An 18,418-nucleotide genomic window follows, 5' to 3' on the forward strand; every position below is an offset into this window, starting at 1 on the left:
TCTGCCTCCCAAGTGCTGGGATTAAAGGCGTGCGCCACCACTGCCCGGCTATTTACATTTTTAGACTTCTACATTTTTTTTTAATTATTTTTGTTCTGAGACAGAGTTTCATAAAACCCAGGTGGGCCTCAAACTCACAGACCAAGATAACCTTGAACTCCTGATACTTCTGCTTCCACAATCAAAGTTCTCTGATCTCAGGAATGACCTAACATGCCCCGCTCTCCATAATTAAATCTATAAGCAACTTTGTAAAAGTGCTCATACTAGGAAGAAAAATTATATTCCCAATTCAAGGATATGTTCATTCATAAACTCAGGGACACATCAGCAGATTTAGCACTTTATTGAGTAAGTGTATGACAAGGGAAGTTCCAATTATAAAATAAAGCTCATACTTTTTTAAAAAAATAAAATGTTGGCTGGCTTTATTTATTTTTAATATTATGGCACTTTTAATATTATGCCAACAGTAGGTTGACGGTATTTTTTTTTTACGTATATGAGTACACTGTAGCTGTCTTCAGACACACCAGAAGAGGGCATCAGATCCCATTACAGAAGAGGGTGTCAGATCTCATTACGGATGGTTGTGAGCCATCATGTGGTTGCTGGGAATTGAACTCAGGACCTCTGGAAGAGCAACCAGTGGTCTTAACTACTGAGCCATCTCTCCAGCCCAAAGCCCATAGTTTCGTGCTTAATGGTCAAGTCACAATGTCCTACCTAGTATCTGACCAATCAACAAATAAATCCAGTCAGAAATGACTTTCATCAAGTTGACCTTGACAGTTCTTACCTTTGAAATCTTCAGTCTGATTTGCTGGCATGCCCTTAAAATCATGTCAATTTTCACAATTATTCTGACATAAGCCCTTGTCTATTTATAGCTTTCTTAAATACCTACTTTTATATTCTTACCAGAACTACATATTCAATGCTTGAAAACTGGGGTAAAAGCTCGGCAGGCTGGTTCAATTCAGATATCCCAGCATACGTAGGTGGAAACTACAAGCAGAAAAGCAAAATGATTACCAAATTATTTGCCAGAAACAAATACAGCTTTAAATTCAAAATTATTTCCTTATCATTTAAATTTTTACCTTTTTTTTGGGTCTTTGTTTTTTTGGTTTTGTTTTTTCTTGGTTTTTCAAGACAGGGTTTCTCTGTACATCCCTGGCTATCCTGGAACTCACTCTGTAGACCAGGCTGGCCTCGAACTCAGAAATCTGCCTGCCTCTGCCTCCCAAGTGCTGGGATCAAAGGCATACGCCACCACTGCCCAGCTTGGCCTTTGTTTCTTTGCTTTTGTTTTTGTTTTTATTTTGGAGACAGGGTATTTCTATGCAGCTCTGGTTGTCCTGAAACTCACTGTAGACCAATCTAGTCTCATGTAATTACTAAGGAGATATTTCCAGGCTGGTGAGATGACAGTAGATAAAGGTATTCCTTCTAACCCTCACTACCTTGATCCCTGGGCCCATAAGTTATAAACAGAGAACCAAACCCCTCATCTGACTTCTGCCCTCCACATGCTCAGCATTGTGCATGCACGCCCACCCGCACACAACCAATATACTTAATGCAAAGAAAAAATTTTGTCATAACTGTTTTATCCTTTTTTAAACATGTACTTCCCTATATGACCAGCACTACAGCATTAGCATCTGTAAGAGATGTTCTTACCTGATTCCTTTGGTAACAAAAGTTGCAAGCCCAGAGTTTTGCTCGATAATCCACTTGACTGTTGTAAGAAAAAACAGATGGTTAGGCAACGTTTCGGCTCAATCTTACAAGGACTTTACTTTAAATAAAATTAATTTCATTCAAATGCATGAATGGGTTAAAATTAATGATCAAAGTGATTGGTTTTTATTGAGGCATGAGGAGTTGAACCTTATACATTAGGCAATCATTTATCACTAAACTAAACTGTACCCTGAGAATGGGTTGAGTTTTTTGGAGTGACCTTTACTATCACACTCAGCTGAAAATATTACTTAAGTAGCAGTAATAAAGATTAAAAGGCCAGCAAGATGGCTCAATGGGTCAAAGTGCTTCTCAAGAAAGCCTAACAACTGAAGTTCAATGCCCAGAGCTGTGACAGAAGAGATCCAACTCTAAAAAGTTGTTCACTGACCTCCGAACACACAGTACCACACATGCACAAGCACATACATGCATATGTGCATGCACACACACACACAAAATTAACTTTTAATTAAACAGATAAAGAAAACAAAGAGATATTCCTAAAGAATGTGCTACTTTAAAGCAGAGCCTTCTTGGCCAGGCATGTCAGTACACACTTGCAATCTGAGGCAGAAGCAAGACCACTGCAGCAAGTTCAAGGCTACGCAGGCTACAGAGCAGGTTCCAGGCCAGTCACATAGTGAGATTGCCTCAAAAACATAAAAATCAACAACAGCTAAGATAAAGGCTAACAAAAACAAAGGAGTGACTTCAGAACTTGAAGAACAGCCTGAAGGAAAAGAAGCCAACCACAGGAAAAGGTTGCAAGGTGTCAGGCTGTAGATAAAGTTGGTGTGCTCAAGGCTCAGAAAGAGAAAAGATGTAAGATAGCACATTGATCAGAAAGACAGGTTGAGCCAGGCAGAGTGGCACACACCTATAAACCAGCACCAGCAAATACCAAGTAAAAACCAAAGAATCCATAATGTTTTGGAGATAGAACTCACTATATTCACAAGCAGACTAGATAAGAGGTAGAAGTGAAATTTTAAAAATGTCTTCTGAAATTTTGCCTTAGAAATGACAGCACCTCTTGGTTGTCACACACCTTTAATCCCAGCACTTGGGAGGCAGAGGCAGGTGGATTTCTGAGTTCGAGGCCAGCCTGGTCTACAGAGTGAGTTCCAGGACAGCCAGGGATACACAGAGAAACCCTGTCTCCGGAAAAAAAAAAAAAAAAAAAAATCCTAGCACTCAGGAGGCAGAGGCAGGCAAACCTCTTGAGCTCCATGCCCGCCAAGGTCTAAACAGAGAAACCCTGTTTCAAAATATATTAGCACCTTTTGAATATCACACCAACTCAATTTTGACCAAGTCATAAGATAGGTTCATATATAGCCAGTACCATAAGTGAGTATCCTTAAAAGGATATAATAGTTTTTATAATAACATTTGTATCTGATCCCTTCACATTACCAATTCACTATAACTAGAATATCAAAATTAAAGTTCTTTGTACTTGACTGTAGCTCTAAAAAGAAAAAAAATGGATTTCTTACATAAATGAACAAGAAACAATTTATTTTTCTTTTCTTTTTGTTGAGATGATCTCATGTAGCCCAGATTGTCTCTGAATTTGCTATGTAGCCAAAGATAATCTTTTTTGGTTTTTTTTGGTTTTTCAAGACAGGGCTGAGTAGCCCTGGCTGTCCTGGAACTCACTCTGTAGACCAGCCTGACCTCGAACTCAGAAATCTGCCTGCCAAAGATAATTTTAACAGAATTCCCCTGCCTCCACTCTCTGAGATCACAGGTGTGTGCTGGTTTTTGTGAAGCTAGGGATTGAACCAGGGCCCTGTGTATGCTAGGTAAGCACTCTATTGGCTCAGCTAAACCCCCTAGCACAAATTACAGTTATGAACAGTATTATCACATTAGTTTTTCCATGTATTTAATTACCATAAAGGATTCAAAACTGCACGGCAAGTGGTCCTACTGCACAGGACAGGCTCATACTGAATAGGTGGTAGGTCGGGTCTCTCCTTCAGAGGAGTAAACAGGGCTGCCACTGGGACAACCATTCTTGTAGCTTCTAGACGACTAGATGGCCAAACATTCCAACTGAACCGGACCCCATCTCGTTCTTCATTTTGTTGGATAAATTCCAAATAGGTTGTCATTGTAGCACTTGATTCTTATTTCTGTCTGAGACAAAAGTCAAAAGATATTTAAAAGTCTAAAAGCCTATAAGAAATTAAAAGTAATTATGTTTTCCCATCTTTTATATTGACATTAAAAATGAAGACTAAATGAAAATATAGCAACTCCACTCAGAGTCTGTAATGCCTCTACAGAGCCTAGTGCTAGCAAGGCAGTAAGAGGAAGGAAGGGAGGGAGGGAGGAAGGAAGGGAGGAAGGAAGGGATTTTCACTCTTTTAAAACTGTTGACAAGGACCTGAGACAGGGTTAAAGGCACTTGCTGGAGGGTCTGACAAGCAGAGTTTGATCCCTAGGACCCATATGGTAGAAGAAGAGAACCAAGGTGCCCTCTGACCTCCAAATAAACAGATACAAAATTCATAAAAGTATAAAATATGCATGGTTTTTAATTATAAAACGGCAAGCTCTCACCGGACTTTCTAAGAGACCATTTAATAGTACTTCTGCTATTCCTAAGGCTAGGAAGAGAATACTAGTAGCATGATAAACAAATGCCTATTAAGTGCTATCCCCAGGATTTACATTTCACAGAGCCCCTCACAGGAACTGAAGCCTAACTTGTTGTAGTGGCTATATATCTCAAAGCATTTGAGATATATAATTTTAACATAATGTTTTAAATTCATAGGTGGGTTTAGGCTTCCTAGTTATTGTTTGTCACTGTCATTGTTTTGAAAGAGTCTCACTATAAAACCAGGTTATCCTGAAATCCTCCCTGCTCCAGCGGGGGCTTCCCAAGTGCTGGTATTATACCATGTATCACCACAACCATGTATTACCTTCTAACTGGCTGGCTCGGGTGCTGGCTTCCCAAGTGCTGGTATTATACCATGTATCACCACAACCATGTATTACCTTCTAACTGGCTGGCTAGGGTGCTGGCTTCCCCATCTAGAGTACAGTCCTGCCTCTGGCTCTTAAGCTGGAGAGAATGGTTAGTCGTGAATTAAAGCTAAAGAACCCAAATGCACAGAAGCACACAATTCTAATACTAATGCACAAAATGAAGGCAATCAGGTTTAAAAAATTGAAGTTGGAGAGACAGCAATAGTTAGGAACACTCATAGCTCTTTACAGGGCAACTCGGTTCAGTTTCCAGCACCCACATGGCAGCTAACAACCATCTGTAACTCCGGTTCCAGGGGCTCTGATTCTTTCTTCCAGCCCCCAAAGACACTAGGTACACAAATGGTACACAGACATACAGGCAAGCAAAGTACCCATACACATTTTAAAAAAAAAAATGGTCATACTGTTGTCTGAGGCAAAAGGAAGAAAAAAAAAAAGAAAAGAAAGAAAACTTAAAAAAGGGTAGGCACGGATGGAGAGATGGTTCTGTAACTAGGAGCACTGGCTATTGGGATCAATTCCTAGTACCCATGTGATAGCTTACAACCAGATTCTATGTCTCCAGCTCCAGGGGATCTAGTACCCTCTAGAATCTGAGGCAACAGGCATCCACGTGGTACACAGACATTCATGCAGGCAAAACATCCATAAAAATAAAACAATTTTTTCAATTAAGTTTAAAAAAATAATTTAAAATCATGGACCTACATTGTCAGAAAAACAAATATGGATATTAACGTTTCTAAGAGAGACAGTGGGGGGAAATCCTGATTTTAAATGAATAGGATTTGTGGCCTTATTTTTAAAAGACTCCAGAAAACTCTACTGTCTTTTCTGCCACATAAAAATAAACTACAAAGTGCCACGTATCCACCAGAAAACAGGCCCTCACCAGATACCCAATATAGCATCTGGATTGGATTTCTTCCAAAACTGAGAAATACGTTTCTAGTTCATAAAAATGCTGACAAGACCAAGTGGGGAGGAAACTTAGATGTTGTCATATCTAGGATTAATTCTGTGAGCCATGCACACTGATGGATGAGGCTTGAATGACTTTCCATCTGTTGCTGGCCTGTTCACTAGGCTCTGTCCTTGGAAAAAGAAGCAAAAAGCCCATATGATATAACCAGCAGAGAAAGGCATGGTGGTGCATGCTTGCAACTCCAGCACTAGGGGAGACTAAGATAGAAAGACTGCTGTAACCTGGGCTACCAGTTGACAGAATGAAACTCTGTCTCAAAGAAACAAAACTAAAAGTAATGGGAGAAGAGCAAGGGAGCAGAGACCACATGTAAGAAAATGATTGCATGAATAAAAATTATATTTTTTTTGTTTCCCCTCCTCACTCCTCTGTTAGAATGCAGTCTTCATCGATACTCGGTCTTTTGGCTAAGATCAAGTGTAGAATGCAGTCTCCACATACTTGTTTTATTTTTGTTTTTTTGTTTTGTTTTTTTTTAGGATATAAAAGTAAACATGTTTTTCTTTGAATCCTCAATACTATTTAAAAGTATAAGGAGGGAGCCAGGCAGTGGTGGCGCATGCCTTTAATCCCAGTGATTTCAGGACATATTCTCATTAGATATTTCCTTAATAAAAGCCAGTAAGCATCTGTCATTTAAAAATAAGTTATGAGCTGGGCAGTGGTGATGCATGCCTTTAATTCCAGCACTTGGGTGGCAGAGGCAGGTGGATTCCTGAGTTCGAGGCCAGCCTGGTCTACAGAGTGAGTTCCAGGACAGCCAGGGCTGTACAGAGAAACCCTGTCTTGGAAAAAAAAAAAAAAAGTATAAGGAGGTCCTGAGAACCACTGCCTTCATTCCCTCTCAATGAGAAAGATTAAAGACTCAGAAAGCGTTCACACGTAAGCAAGAGCAGGGTGACATTTCTACACCAGGCAGTGGGCTGGACCCATACCTAGAATGCTTCTTTAAATGATTGGTTTTTTACTGTATGTGCATTGGTGCTTTGCCTGTATATATGTATGTGTGAGGGTATCAGACTCCCTAGAACTGGAGTTACAGACAGTTATGATTGGTCATGTGGGTGCTGGAAAAACCCCGGTCCTCTGAAAGGAAGAGTAGTCGATGCTCTTCATGGCTGAGCCATCTCCCCACCCCCTGGACTGAATTCTACCCCACATCCTTATACTTTATTAGAACATACAAAATGTCACCTGAGTGATATCTGAGCACAGTAACCCTCTTGCTCAGTTTTTTCTCTCTACCTCTCTCTCCTGCTCTAAAGCCACAGATCCACTCACTGCTGTTCACTAAACTTGTTAGCACTCTCACTTCTCAGCAATCATTTGAGGCAAGTTGCACTCTGCTCTTACTTTGTCCAGTTACATGGTCATGCACAACTTCCTTACTTCTCTTTCCAAAGTAATAACTGTTCACGCTTCAAATCACAAAGCCCACCTCAAAAGTCCTTTCACAAACTTCCTTAATGTGATGACATAATTTGGCTAGCACCTTATCATCTAATACAAACATTAGCCTAAAAATAGAGCCAAGCTTGTTAGGACAAGACTTTAATCCTAGCACTCAGGAGGCAGAGGCAAGTAGATCTCTTGTCAGTTCCAGACCAGCCATAATAAGACCCGGTTTAAAACACACATACTGGTACTGGAGAGATGGCTCAGTGGGTAAGAGCACTGAATTGTCTTCCGAAGGTCCTCCTGAGTTCAAATCCCAGCAACCACATGGTGGCTCACAACCATCTGTAATGAGATCTGATGCTCTCTTCTGGGGTGTCTGAAGACAACTACAGTGTACTTACATATAATAAATAAATAAATCTTTAAACACACACACATATCCTGAAATGTTGTTAAAATGCAGATTTAACAAACTCATCATTTTAAAAAGTGATGCAAGATACAAAAAAGTCACATTTTTCAATAATTTATAGCAGTGGGAACTATTTTAATTAATAATTTCTCCTGATAGAACCAAAGCATCATGTCACTTTAACATAACACAGCAAATATTTTGCTATATCCTGAAAGGCTTTCCAAAGTATTGTTTTTCTCTATTCCATTTTAACCTCCTTATGCATTCCTAATGGGAAAATATACAAACTTTAAGTAAATTAGTTATCTGTTACCATTTTATTTCCCTATGCTTCAGTCGCAAATTTTCTTTTATATATATTTATTTCATTTTTGTGTACTGGTGTTTTGCTTGTAACGGTTTGTATAGTGTGTCTGGGCAGTACCTGTGGAAGCCAGAAGAGGGCGGTGGACTCTCTAAGAATGGAGTTGCTTGTAAACCAGTGGTGAGCCTGGGGGGTTGGAGGGAGTGGGGAGATGCGTAGATGTGTTACAAATAGATGGAAGTCAGTAATGAGCCACTGTGTATGTATGTGTATTACAAATGGTTGTAAGCCAGTTGTAAGCGTGTGTGTGTGTGTGTGTGTGTGTGTGTGTGTGTGTGTGTGCATTCATGTGGATAAGCAACCAGTGCTCTTAACTTCTGATCTATCTTTCTGATCCAGCCTCAATTGTAAAATTTCCAATGAAGTGTACTGAGTAACAAATGTTTTGCTCCCTAAGCGCGGCAATAAACTTCTCTGGCCTTCAAATTTCACATCAGTTATATGAGAAATTTGGCGCAATAATACTACAAGTCGTTGAAACAATTAAAAACAAAAGACTTCTGAAGATGCTGACAAGAAGGAAGATTTAATGTGCATTTAAATTTAAATTTCTCTTAGCAAATATGCCTAGTTATCCGTGGCTTAGGGTGGGGTTGTGTTAAGACACGACAGGAGTTTAGTTGACAATGAATTAAACGTCTCCATTCTAGTCTACCTATGGATTTATTGTAACTCGTAACCCTTCCTTTCCCACAAAAAGTAAAGCTCTACAGACAGAATAAATGCCCCAGTGCATGCATGGTATTGCTCAGTTCTGAAAACTGATCATTAATCAAGACCCAAAACACTAACTATACCTGGTAATTTTCTCTTTAACCTTTATAAGGCCCAAGGCCAAATTACGGGTGATGTAGTCACCTGGGTTCAAAGTCTAAGGCACTCCTGAGCAGTCAAGAAACGAACCTAGAGGCCCCAGGGCTCAGGAGCCCCGGACAGGGATGGGAAAGCGTGTCACCCAAGGGTGGGGGTGGGTGCAGGGCCAGATGCTCACACTGTCGTTCTCCATCCCGCTCCTGTCCTTCCACCTACACTAGGAGGACTTAGAGACGAGGGCGCTCCGTCGCCATGACAAGCACAGGGCTCAGCGCTCTAGGTTCGGCGCTGGGCCACAGCCTCCGGCACGCCTCGCTGCTTAGGCTAGAGCACAGCCAGTACAGAGCCAGCACAGTCCTAGGACTCCGGCTCGCTGCCCGCCTCCCGGCTCCGATTAAGACCCCGGTGGAGCAGAGGTGGCTGCCACACCAGTCCTTACCACAGTACCTTCCTAGGAGCTCCGTGACGGCCACAGCCTCCGCCTTGCACAGTCAGTCCGCTCCAAGGCTCTGGAGTAGCCGTGGCACCGCAATCAGGGGCGGCACCGCCCCGCCCCCGGTCTCTGGGAGGGCCTCGTCCAGGACAACATGGCTGGTGCCGCCTCTGCCACGTCAAACGGGAGGAGGCGGGGAGGTGCGACCAACGGAGGGGCGGGGAAAGCGGGAGCAAAGGGGCGGGAACAGCCCCGGAAGGGGCGGGGCGTGAAGAAGGTAATGGGCGAGATGAGTGGCGGAGAAGGGGAACTGGTAATAAAGAGGGCGGGGCGAGCGTGAAAGAAGTCCAAGCAAGGCAGAGGGCGGGGACAATCCAGGAAGGGGCGGGGCGAGCAGGAAGCAATAGGCGGGGCGGGTGGCGGAAAAGATGTAACCGGAGTAATAAAAGGTGGGACCTGGCGGAAAACCCTGCTGCGAAGCTTCAAGGGTTAGGAGTCCACGCTTAGTATTAAGGTTTTTTTTTTTTTTTGGTTTTGTTGTTGTTGTTGTTTTGGGGTTTTTGTTGCTTTTTCGAGACAGAGACAGGGTAATAGCCTTGGCTGTCCTGGAACTCACTCTGTAGACGAGGCTGGCCTCGAACTCAGAAATCCACCTGCCTCTGCCTCCCAAGTACTGAGCTTAAAGGCGTGCGCCACCACTAAGGTTAAAATACCTGACTGTGGGACATTGCTAGCAACGAAGAAAAAAAGTTGTTAACTACCAGATGTAGCTTTCGCTTCTCCTGTTTGTTTGAATGATTGTTTTTCTGTTTTCTAGTATATACTAGAAAATATAAAAATACTATAGAAAATGCTAGTATATAAAAAGCCCTTGCAAGTTTTTTTTCCTATTTTATCCGTGTGTTCAAGCGGAGAAAGAACGAAGCACTAGTTAACAATATTTGAAGTTTTCGCAAGAAAAAAAGATGCTCAGATTCTTGTAATTTTGTATTTTCGTCTGTGTGTCAAGAGCCAGTGAGCCAATGAGAAGGCTCAGCTCAGTAACCTCATTTGCGGAGGGGGGGGGAAGGGGGAAGAGAATTTACTCCCAAAAGTTGTATTCTGACCTCCACACCTGCTGTGACATGCGCTCACCTACCCACATGCAGTCGCAAAATAATAATTTTAAGGTTTTTAACTATCTCGCTACGCTATTGATGGCTCATGCCTGTAATCACGTAGTCAGGGGGAAAAAGGCAGCCCTGCTTAAGTTACATTGGAAACTGTAGATCCTTCTAGGCCACAGAAAAGACACAGTCTCAAATATCCAGGTGTGACACTTGGTATTCCAGAGGATCACTTCAAGTTTAAGGCTCCTTGAGCTACCTAATGAGTTCCAGATTAGCCTCAGCTAAACATTAAGATGCTATCCGAAAAAAGAAAAGGAAAAAAAATTTTCTGCACTCATCCACTCTGTTCCCTGCGAAATCAGAAAGACACCACCTTAAAAGGGGTTGTAGGATTTAGAAGAATGTAATGTGTTTACAAACGGTTAAAGACTTTAGAACTCTAAAGATGGCCATTGTAGCAATATTGTTCATTAATTTAAAAAAAAAATATTGAAGATTACAAAGTTCATCCTCGGTCCCTGTCCCCCTACCCAAGCTTTAGAAGAGAAAATGGAATTAGGTAGAACGACCTAGAAACCCTTTAGGAACCACTTCTGCCAGGAACTATTCTCGCGCACTACGTTCCACCACACGAGTCATAAACTTGATGCAACCAGCAGGTTTGCTCCTGTGCGGCTCCGCCCCCTTACGCCTGTGGCCTGTAGCCGAGGCGGAGGTCGCTTGAGCGCCTGCGCCGTACCTACACTGGGCGCAGGCGCCAAGAGAGACTGGCGGCAATAAGTACCATGGCGTGGGTTCCTGCTGAGTCTGCGGTGGAAGAGTTGATGCCACGGTTGTTACCTGTGGAGCCCTGTGACTTGACGGAAGGTTTCGATCCCTCGGTACCCCCCAGGACGCCTCAGGAATACCTGAGGAGGGTGCAGTGAGTGATTTTGCCCTGTGCGAGTGGGCTGGGTGTCGTGCCCCTGTGTATAGCCCTGGTGCCGCGCTTGACCCTTGGTGTGCAACAGTCCCCTCCTCTGCTTGGGTTCCTATCTTTCGGGAGGTCCGGGAAATTTAAGATCCTTGTATTACACCCTACGGCTGGCAAATATCTTTTGAACTTCATTGCACGTTAAGATAAGATGTGTGCTCTTAAATTTCTTTGCTTTTAATCGAGGTGTCAGGTGTTTCATTCTTTGTGAGCTTGAATTTATTTCCCATTACATAATGAAGTATAATGTATCTGTTCTACAAAACGATAAGTAATAAGTATTATTTATGTATTACTTGTAGGATCGAAGCAGCCCAGTGTCCAGATGTTGTGGTAGCCCAGATTGACCCAAAAAAATTGAAAAGGAAGCAAAGTGTGAACGTTTCTGTGAGTTTTACTAACCACCTGGGAATATTTTAACAGCACACACACAAGACTAAAGCTTTTCCTATCATATCAAGAATATCAGTTATGGTGTGTATAAGATTAGATTGCTCCTTACAAAGTTAGATACCTCTTGGAAGCTGACACGGGAGCATTTTGGTTTGGAGACCACACTGCTTTGAGACCCTCTGAAAATGTGTGTGTCTATCATTTAAGAGATTAACTCCCCCCACACCCCCAAAAGTACTTCAATTGCTTACTAATATTGACCTTTATAAATTAATTAAGGATTTTTTTTCTAGATATACCTTTATAGTTATTTTTAAGCTGGTGCATTGTGCACTTTTTCAATTTGACCTGGTATCATTTTCTCAGAATAGAAACACAAATTTCTTAGCACCTTTCTGTCCATACTCTTCATTCATTTGCTTATCAAGCACACTTTTTGTTAAGCAGTTAGGTTGTACTGGGCACTAGGAACACAACAGAGGATAATAAAGAAAGATCCCTACAGACCAGGCCCGTTGGTAAGCACCCTTGTAATCCTAGCACTTGGAAGTTGAGACAAAAGGGTCAAGAGGTCCAGATCACTCTCAACTACATAGAAGGTTCCAGGCTACACTGGAATATATATAAGACCCTCATCTCCGAAGAAGGAAAGTTCCCTATGCTTGTACAGTATCAGTCTCCTGAAGGACACAAAAAATAGCCAAGTAATTACATCATCTGGTCATTGCATGAAGAAAATAAACGGCACTGAGTAGTTAAAACTATAGGACTACATAAAATGTATAGCTCAGTGGTTAAGAGTGCTGGATGTTCTTCCAGAGGACAATGCAGTTTCAATTCTGAGCACCCAGATGGTGGCTCACAACCATCTCTACCTCTAGTTCCAAAGGATCTGATGCTCTCTTTACACCTTTTCAGGTACCAGGCATTCATGTGATGCACAGACATCCATGCAGACAAAACACTCATACACATAAAGGAAATAAAACTTTAGTAAAAAAAAGATCTCACAGCCATTTATGGTAGTACATGGTTTTAACACCAGCACAAATGAATCAGAGGCTGGCAGGCCTCTGTAAGTTCAAGGCTAGCCTAGTCTACGTAGTGATTTCCAGGACAACCAAAGCCACATAGGGAGACCCTATCAGAAAAAAACAAAACAAAACTTGGGAGTGGGTGGGTCTTTCCTCAGGGAAGATTATAGTAAACCTGAGGTCAGGTTTTTCTGTTTTTGAAGGTTTTTGACAATTTTATGTTTGAAGTAATTCCTTTAATGTTTATAATTAGGATATTTTAATCCATGCACTATAAGGTTTTATATAACCTTACACATTTTCACTAGATGGCACATGATTTCATGTATACTTGTGTGTGTGTTTTTTTTTTTTTTCAAATTTACCTCATTGAGTTTTCTTAGAAGGTGATACCTGATTGAGTTTTTTTTAAATATTTTTTAGACTTGTTTCTATTTTTTGTTGTTTATTTTATGTATGAGTGCTCTGCTGCAATTAAACCTGCATGCCAGAAAAGGGCATCAGATACCTTTTTAGGTGGTCATGAACTGCCATATGGCTGTTGGAGTATGAAAGTCAGCCAGCGCTCTTAACTGCTGACACATCCTCCAACTTGACACCTGATCATTTCTTACCTGTGCACTATTTTGGAAAATAAGACTAGGGGCTGGAGAGATGGCTCAGCAGTTAAGAACACTGATTGTTCTTCCAGAGGTCCTGAGTTCAATTCCCAGCAACCACATGGCGGCTCATAACCATCTGTAATAGGATCCAATGCCCTCTTCTGGTGTGTCTGAAGCTACATTGTACTTGTCATATATAAAATAAATAAATAATTTAAATAAATAAAAGTAAGACTAGGCATGTAGAGTATTTAGCCACCTTGTTTGACAACCCTGGGGTGTCAGTCATCACCATGCCAATCCCCACCCCTCACCAAAGTAAAAGAAATCAAGTAGACCTTTTCAAGTCAAGCATCTTTAAGTTATTGGATATAAATTGACCATCCCCAAATTCTTTATTTAGGGTATATCTCTTTTTTTGTTTCTCTTCACTATTATAGAAAAACAGAATTGGGTTGTATCCTTCAGCCAGCTGGTGGTGGCACACACCTTTAATCCCAGCATTTGAGAGACAGGCAAGTGGATCTCTGTGAGTTTGAGGCCAGCCTCCTCTAGTGATCTGAGAGAGTTCCAGCTATCCAAGGCTACACAGAGAGACCCTGTCTCAAGGGAAAAAAAGTTATATTCTTCAAGTTCATAGCATTTAGATTTCATAGAGACTTCACCCATAATCATTCAGTCCATATTTTTTTAGTAAGATGACAAAGGGTCTCTTTTATTAACTGGTCCATAGGTTGTATCGTGAACTGCCTGCTTTTCTGCTCTGATAAAATGTTTATTTATTTCCTTATATAATCTTATCATTCACTGAAACGTTTTTACTCTTAATTCTTCAGAGGCATAAGATTCTAGTTAGAATACTAACATTGACTCTAACATTTATGGACTGATTTCCAGCTTTCGGGATGCCAGCCTGCACCTGAAGGTTATTCCCCAACACTGCAGTGGCAGCAACAACAAGTGGCACATTTCTCAACTGTTCGACAGGCAAGTGTTCCTTTTAATAAAATTAACCTTCTTCGGGTGTATTTCTGTTCTTAGACTAATTGGAAAAACTGTAAATACACAAGTATTTATGAGTAAGGTACCAAATTGTTCTAATCCTTAAACATATTGGTATGTATTTTCTGTGGGTGTTTAAAATTTTATACAAAACCTTTTTAGTTTCTCATTCTTTGAAGGTCATTCATTTTTCTTCCTTTAGAGTGTACACAAGCATAGAAATCACTGGAAATCGCAACAGTTGGATAGTAATGTGACAATGGTATGTGGATTTCTTGCCTTACATTGTCCATTGTGTACCTGTGTGAAATAATCCATAGTCTAGTCTTTGAAGAGTTAATTGTTTAGTCCATATTACTTTTATTTTTCATCATATACCATTATATAAGTTTATCACCTTGATATAGTAGTAGCCTGAATCACTTCATATTTTTTTGCTTTTCTTTTTTTTGAGAGTATCACTATACCACCCCAGCTGGTACAGAATCATTATGTAGACCAGGCTAACTCAGACACGGGAATCTGCCCACCTCTGCCTCTGGAGTGCTGGGATTAAAGGCATGTACCACCAAGCCTGGCCCATGACTGTTTTAATTCACCTTCTCTTGAGAGATTTGGGGTATATGAAAGTTGTCAGGGTCAAGGTAGAGTATTAATGTTGTATCAGTTCTAGTAAAATAAGTAAATAAGGCTGAAAAGTTGGAAAGTGTTCTTAGGGATTATTGCCTCGAAATAGTTGTTCTCTATGTACACATAAGTGAATACTAGAGATGGGTTTGGTTTTGGAAAACCGGCTGTCAGATTGGATTAGACTTCACTCTTAAAAGGTCATGGCTCATCCCAGCACTTGGGAGGCAGGGGCAGGTGGATTTCTGAATTTGAGGCCAGCCTGGTCTACAGAGTGAGTTCCAGAACAGCCAGGGATACACAGAGAAACCCTGTCTCGAAAAACTAAAAAAAAAAAAAAAAGTCCATGTCCCCAGCAGTAGTCGCAGCCTCCAGCCCCTGCAGTGAGAGCTTCAGCATAGGGATTTGGAGCACAGCGTGCAGAGTTATATCCTTAACTAGCACCATGTCTTTGTGTTGGGATAGTAAGGGTGTATGAAACCCTCACATTTTGTGGGTTTTTGTTTTTTTTTTTTAATAAAATGGGCCAAAAATTTTATTTATTTCTTGCATTTGAAGTACCCTTCAGTGACATCTTTGGCTCCGTGTTTTTTTACTGTTCAATATAAAAATAAATAAATAGAAATAAGTATTTTTTTTCTTTCAGCCAAAATCTGAAGATGAAGAAGGCTGGAAAAAATTTTGTCTGGGTGAGAGGTTATGTGCTGAAGGAGCTACTGGACCATCTACAGATGAAAGCCCTGGGATTGATTATGTAAAAGTAAGTGGTGACATAGGTAAACACGAGAAGTGACACCGAAGTGCATGCTTCTGTTAGGATATTGGAACGATCAGTTCACAGCCTCTGCCAAATTCGGACTGCAGCCTGCTTGTGTACACCTCATGACCTAAGATTTACAGGTTGTGAAAAACAAAACTGAGTCCCAGCACTTGGGAGCCAGAGGCTGGTAGGTCTCTGTGAGTTCCGGGATAGCCTGATCTACACAGAGAAACCGTGTCTCAAAAAAAAAAGAGCCAAGTATGACTGAGATGATGTGTGATTGGCAAAGATTAACTACTGGCCAATTCTGTGTAGGAAACGTTTTCAAGTTCTCACTTAGGTCATGGCTATTTGACTTAGAGAGTGTCAGTCAAGTTTGTAAAATAGTGTACTGGGCTCACATCTCTTTTGTATTAGTTATATGATAATCTTATGAATTAAAAGATATTCTAAGCCGGGTGGTGGTGGCGCACGCCTTTAATCCCAGCACTTGGGAGGCAGAGGCAGGTGGATTTCTGAGTTTGAGGCCAGCCTGGTCTACAAGAGTTCCAGGACAGCCAGGGCTACACAGAGAAACCCTGTCTTTAAAAAAAAAAAAAAAAAAGATAAAAGATATTCTATTAGTTAAGGGGTTTTTAGTTTGTTTTATTTTGGGACAGAGTCTCCTTGCCTGGATGGCCTTGCCATCCACTTCTTCCCCAAAGAGTCATTTGGGTAGCTAGGGTTACGAGTGTATGTTGTCCTGTCTACCTAGGATTCAGGGCTTGTTGCTTTGTTTATTTTCATTTGGATATTTTGTGAAGCAGGGTTGGGAATTAATAAAAACATTTTAATATGAATTCAAACCACAAAGGTTAGTAGAGAAAGAGGCACTTAGAATACACACCCTAATGACAAAAAAGATATTGTAAGTATTGAAGGGGGGGTCTCTGGGAGGAGCAGTGGTACAAAAGGGAAACAAGAATGTGATTCAATTATATTTAATTGAAATATGTTTTTAAATGTTAACAAATTCAGATAAATTGAAATCATGTAACTTTTCTCATCATAATGCAATAAAAGTTTAAAAAAAAAAAAAGAATACACACCCTAGAACATCAGCATGAACTTCTCAAAAGTCACTTTAGGGTTTTGTGGGTTTTTTTGTTTTGTTTTGTTTTTAAAATTATTGGTTATGGATTAAATATTAAGTTATAAATAGTCAGAAACAAAGGAAAACATGATAACTAGAAAACTCTTGTTTTTGTTTTGCATTTTTTTGTCTTATTGTCAGATAGGGACTCACTGTGTAACCCTGGCTGGCCTGGAACTCCTTGTGTAGACCAGGCTGGCCCCAAACAGAGATCCTCCTGCCTCTGTTTCCTGTTTGCTGTGAGTCATGCATGGCCCAATTAAGAAATTTTTAGAGTAATTGATGTTTATTCTTCACATGAAATCTTGAGAGTATATTTAAGTTTTTGGTGACTTTGTGGAGGACACTGAGACAGTCTTACCCAGGCTGGCCTGGAGGTCATTGTGTAACCCAGAATGACTTGACTTCAAATCCTCATGATACCACAGCCAACCCATGTACGTAGCTACTATAATCAGACATTTTGTGGCTAACTTCTTGTTCTTCACAATTGACCTGCCTATAAGTTTGAAGGTGTTCCCATCAAACCCATTGTGAGTGCCAGCAGATGGCTCAAGCCTGACAGCTTGAGTTCAATCATCAGAACCCACATGGTGGAAGGAGAAAGTCAACTCCTGAAGATAGTCCTTGGTGTGTACACACACACACACACACACACACACACACACACACACACACACTCACACACATACACACACACACACATACACTCACACACACACTCACATACACACACACACTCACACATACACACACACATACACACATACACACACACACATACACTCACACATACACACACTCACATACACACACACACTCACACATACACATACACACACACATACACACATACGCACACACTCACACATACACACACACACATACACACACACTCACACATACACATACATACACACACATACACACACTCACACATACACACACACACATACATACACACACTCACACATATACACACACACACACATACACTCACAGATACACATGAGATTTTTAAAACTCACTCAGTGATCCTTCTGCCTCAGTCTCACAAGTACTGAGTGCTAAGATTATAAATGTGTACCCCCATGCCTGGCTAAGAATATGATTTTAATAACTAAAATCTTAAAAGTATGATATTTTTAAAGACGCTACGTGAAAACATTAACTTTCTTCATTTGAGGCAGTTTTATATATTCTATAATAGCAAGCCAAGACAATAACAGTTTTAGAAGAAAATCGAATAAGGAGGCAAGCACACATGCCTGGTGCCCACAGAGGCTAGGCAGGAGCATCAGATTCAGGAACTGGTGTTTCCGGTCATTGAGAGCCACCTGTGTGAGTGCTGGGAACTGAAATTGGGTCAGCAAATACCCGTCACTGCTGAGCCATTTCTCCAGCCACTTTTCCTCTTATTTATTTGTTTGTTTATTTTTTCCCCACAGTACCAAGACTTAAACCCAGTGTCTAACACTTACTCACCAAGTGGTCTATCACAGAGCTGGATCCCTAGCCCTTGGAGTTTCCTGTCGTTTGTTTGGCAAGAAATTTACCCGTTTGCACAGACGTAAACGAAGCCCCTCTTACGTTGTCATTTAGTAAACCTGTCTTTTT

At 41.0% G+C, this 18,418-nt stretch overlaps 2 protein-coding genes across 3 annotated transcripts in view; one reads left to right on the forward strand and one right to left on the reverse strand.

Moving 5' to 3' along the window:
* Window positions 1-9,298, reverse strand: part of Sec23a (Sec23 homolog A, COPII coat complex component) — a 53,010-nt gene extending 43,712 nt beyond the window's left edge. Inside the window, exons 1-4 of the mRNA XM_031355328.1 lie at window positions 9,184-9,298; window positions 3,652-3,897; window positions 1,687-1,744; window positions 922-1,008 (exon numbers count right to left, since the gene is read on the reverse strand). Of these exons, the coding sequence (XP_031211188.1) occupies window positions 922-1,008; window positions 1,687-1,744; window positions 3,652-3,872 (366 nt within the window). The 5' untranslated portion in view covers window positions 3,873-3,897; window positions 9,184-9,298. The remainder of the gene's footprint in view (window positions 1-921; window positions 1,009-1,686; window positions 1,745-3,651; window positions 3,898-9,183) is intronic.
* Window positions 9,299-9,878: 580 nt separating this feature from the next.
* Gemin2 (gem nuclear organelle associated protein 2) overlaps window positions 9,879-18,418 on the forward strand; it is an 18,291-nt gene continuing 9,751 nt past the window's right edge. The window contains exons 1-5 of one of the 2 annotated variants that reach the window (XM_031355330.1): window positions 9,879-11,200; window positions 11,554-11,638; window positions 14,178-14,267; window positions 14,485-14,544; window positions 15,556-15,669. In XM_031355330.1, the coding sequence (XP_031211190.1) occupies window positions 11,064-11,200; window positions 11,554-11,638; window positions 14,178-14,267; window positions 14,485-14,544; window positions 15,556-15,669 (486 nt within the window). In that variant the 5' untranslated portion in view covers window positions 9,879-11,063. The remainder of the gene's footprint in view (window positions 11,201-11,553; window positions 11,639-14,177; window positions 14,268-14,484; window positions 14,545-15,555; window positions 15,670-18,418) is intronic. The other variant, XM_031355329.1, reaches the window with a different exon arrangement.

Source organism: Mastomys coucha, unplaced genomic scaffold (assembly GCF_008632895.1).
Source record: "Mastomys coucha isolate ucsf_1 unplaced genomic scaffold, UCSF_Mcou_1 pScaffold6, whole genome shotgun sequence".
Taxonomy (NCBI): Eukaryota; Metazoa; Chordata; class Mammalia; order Rodentia; family Muridae; genus Mastomys; species Mastomys coucha.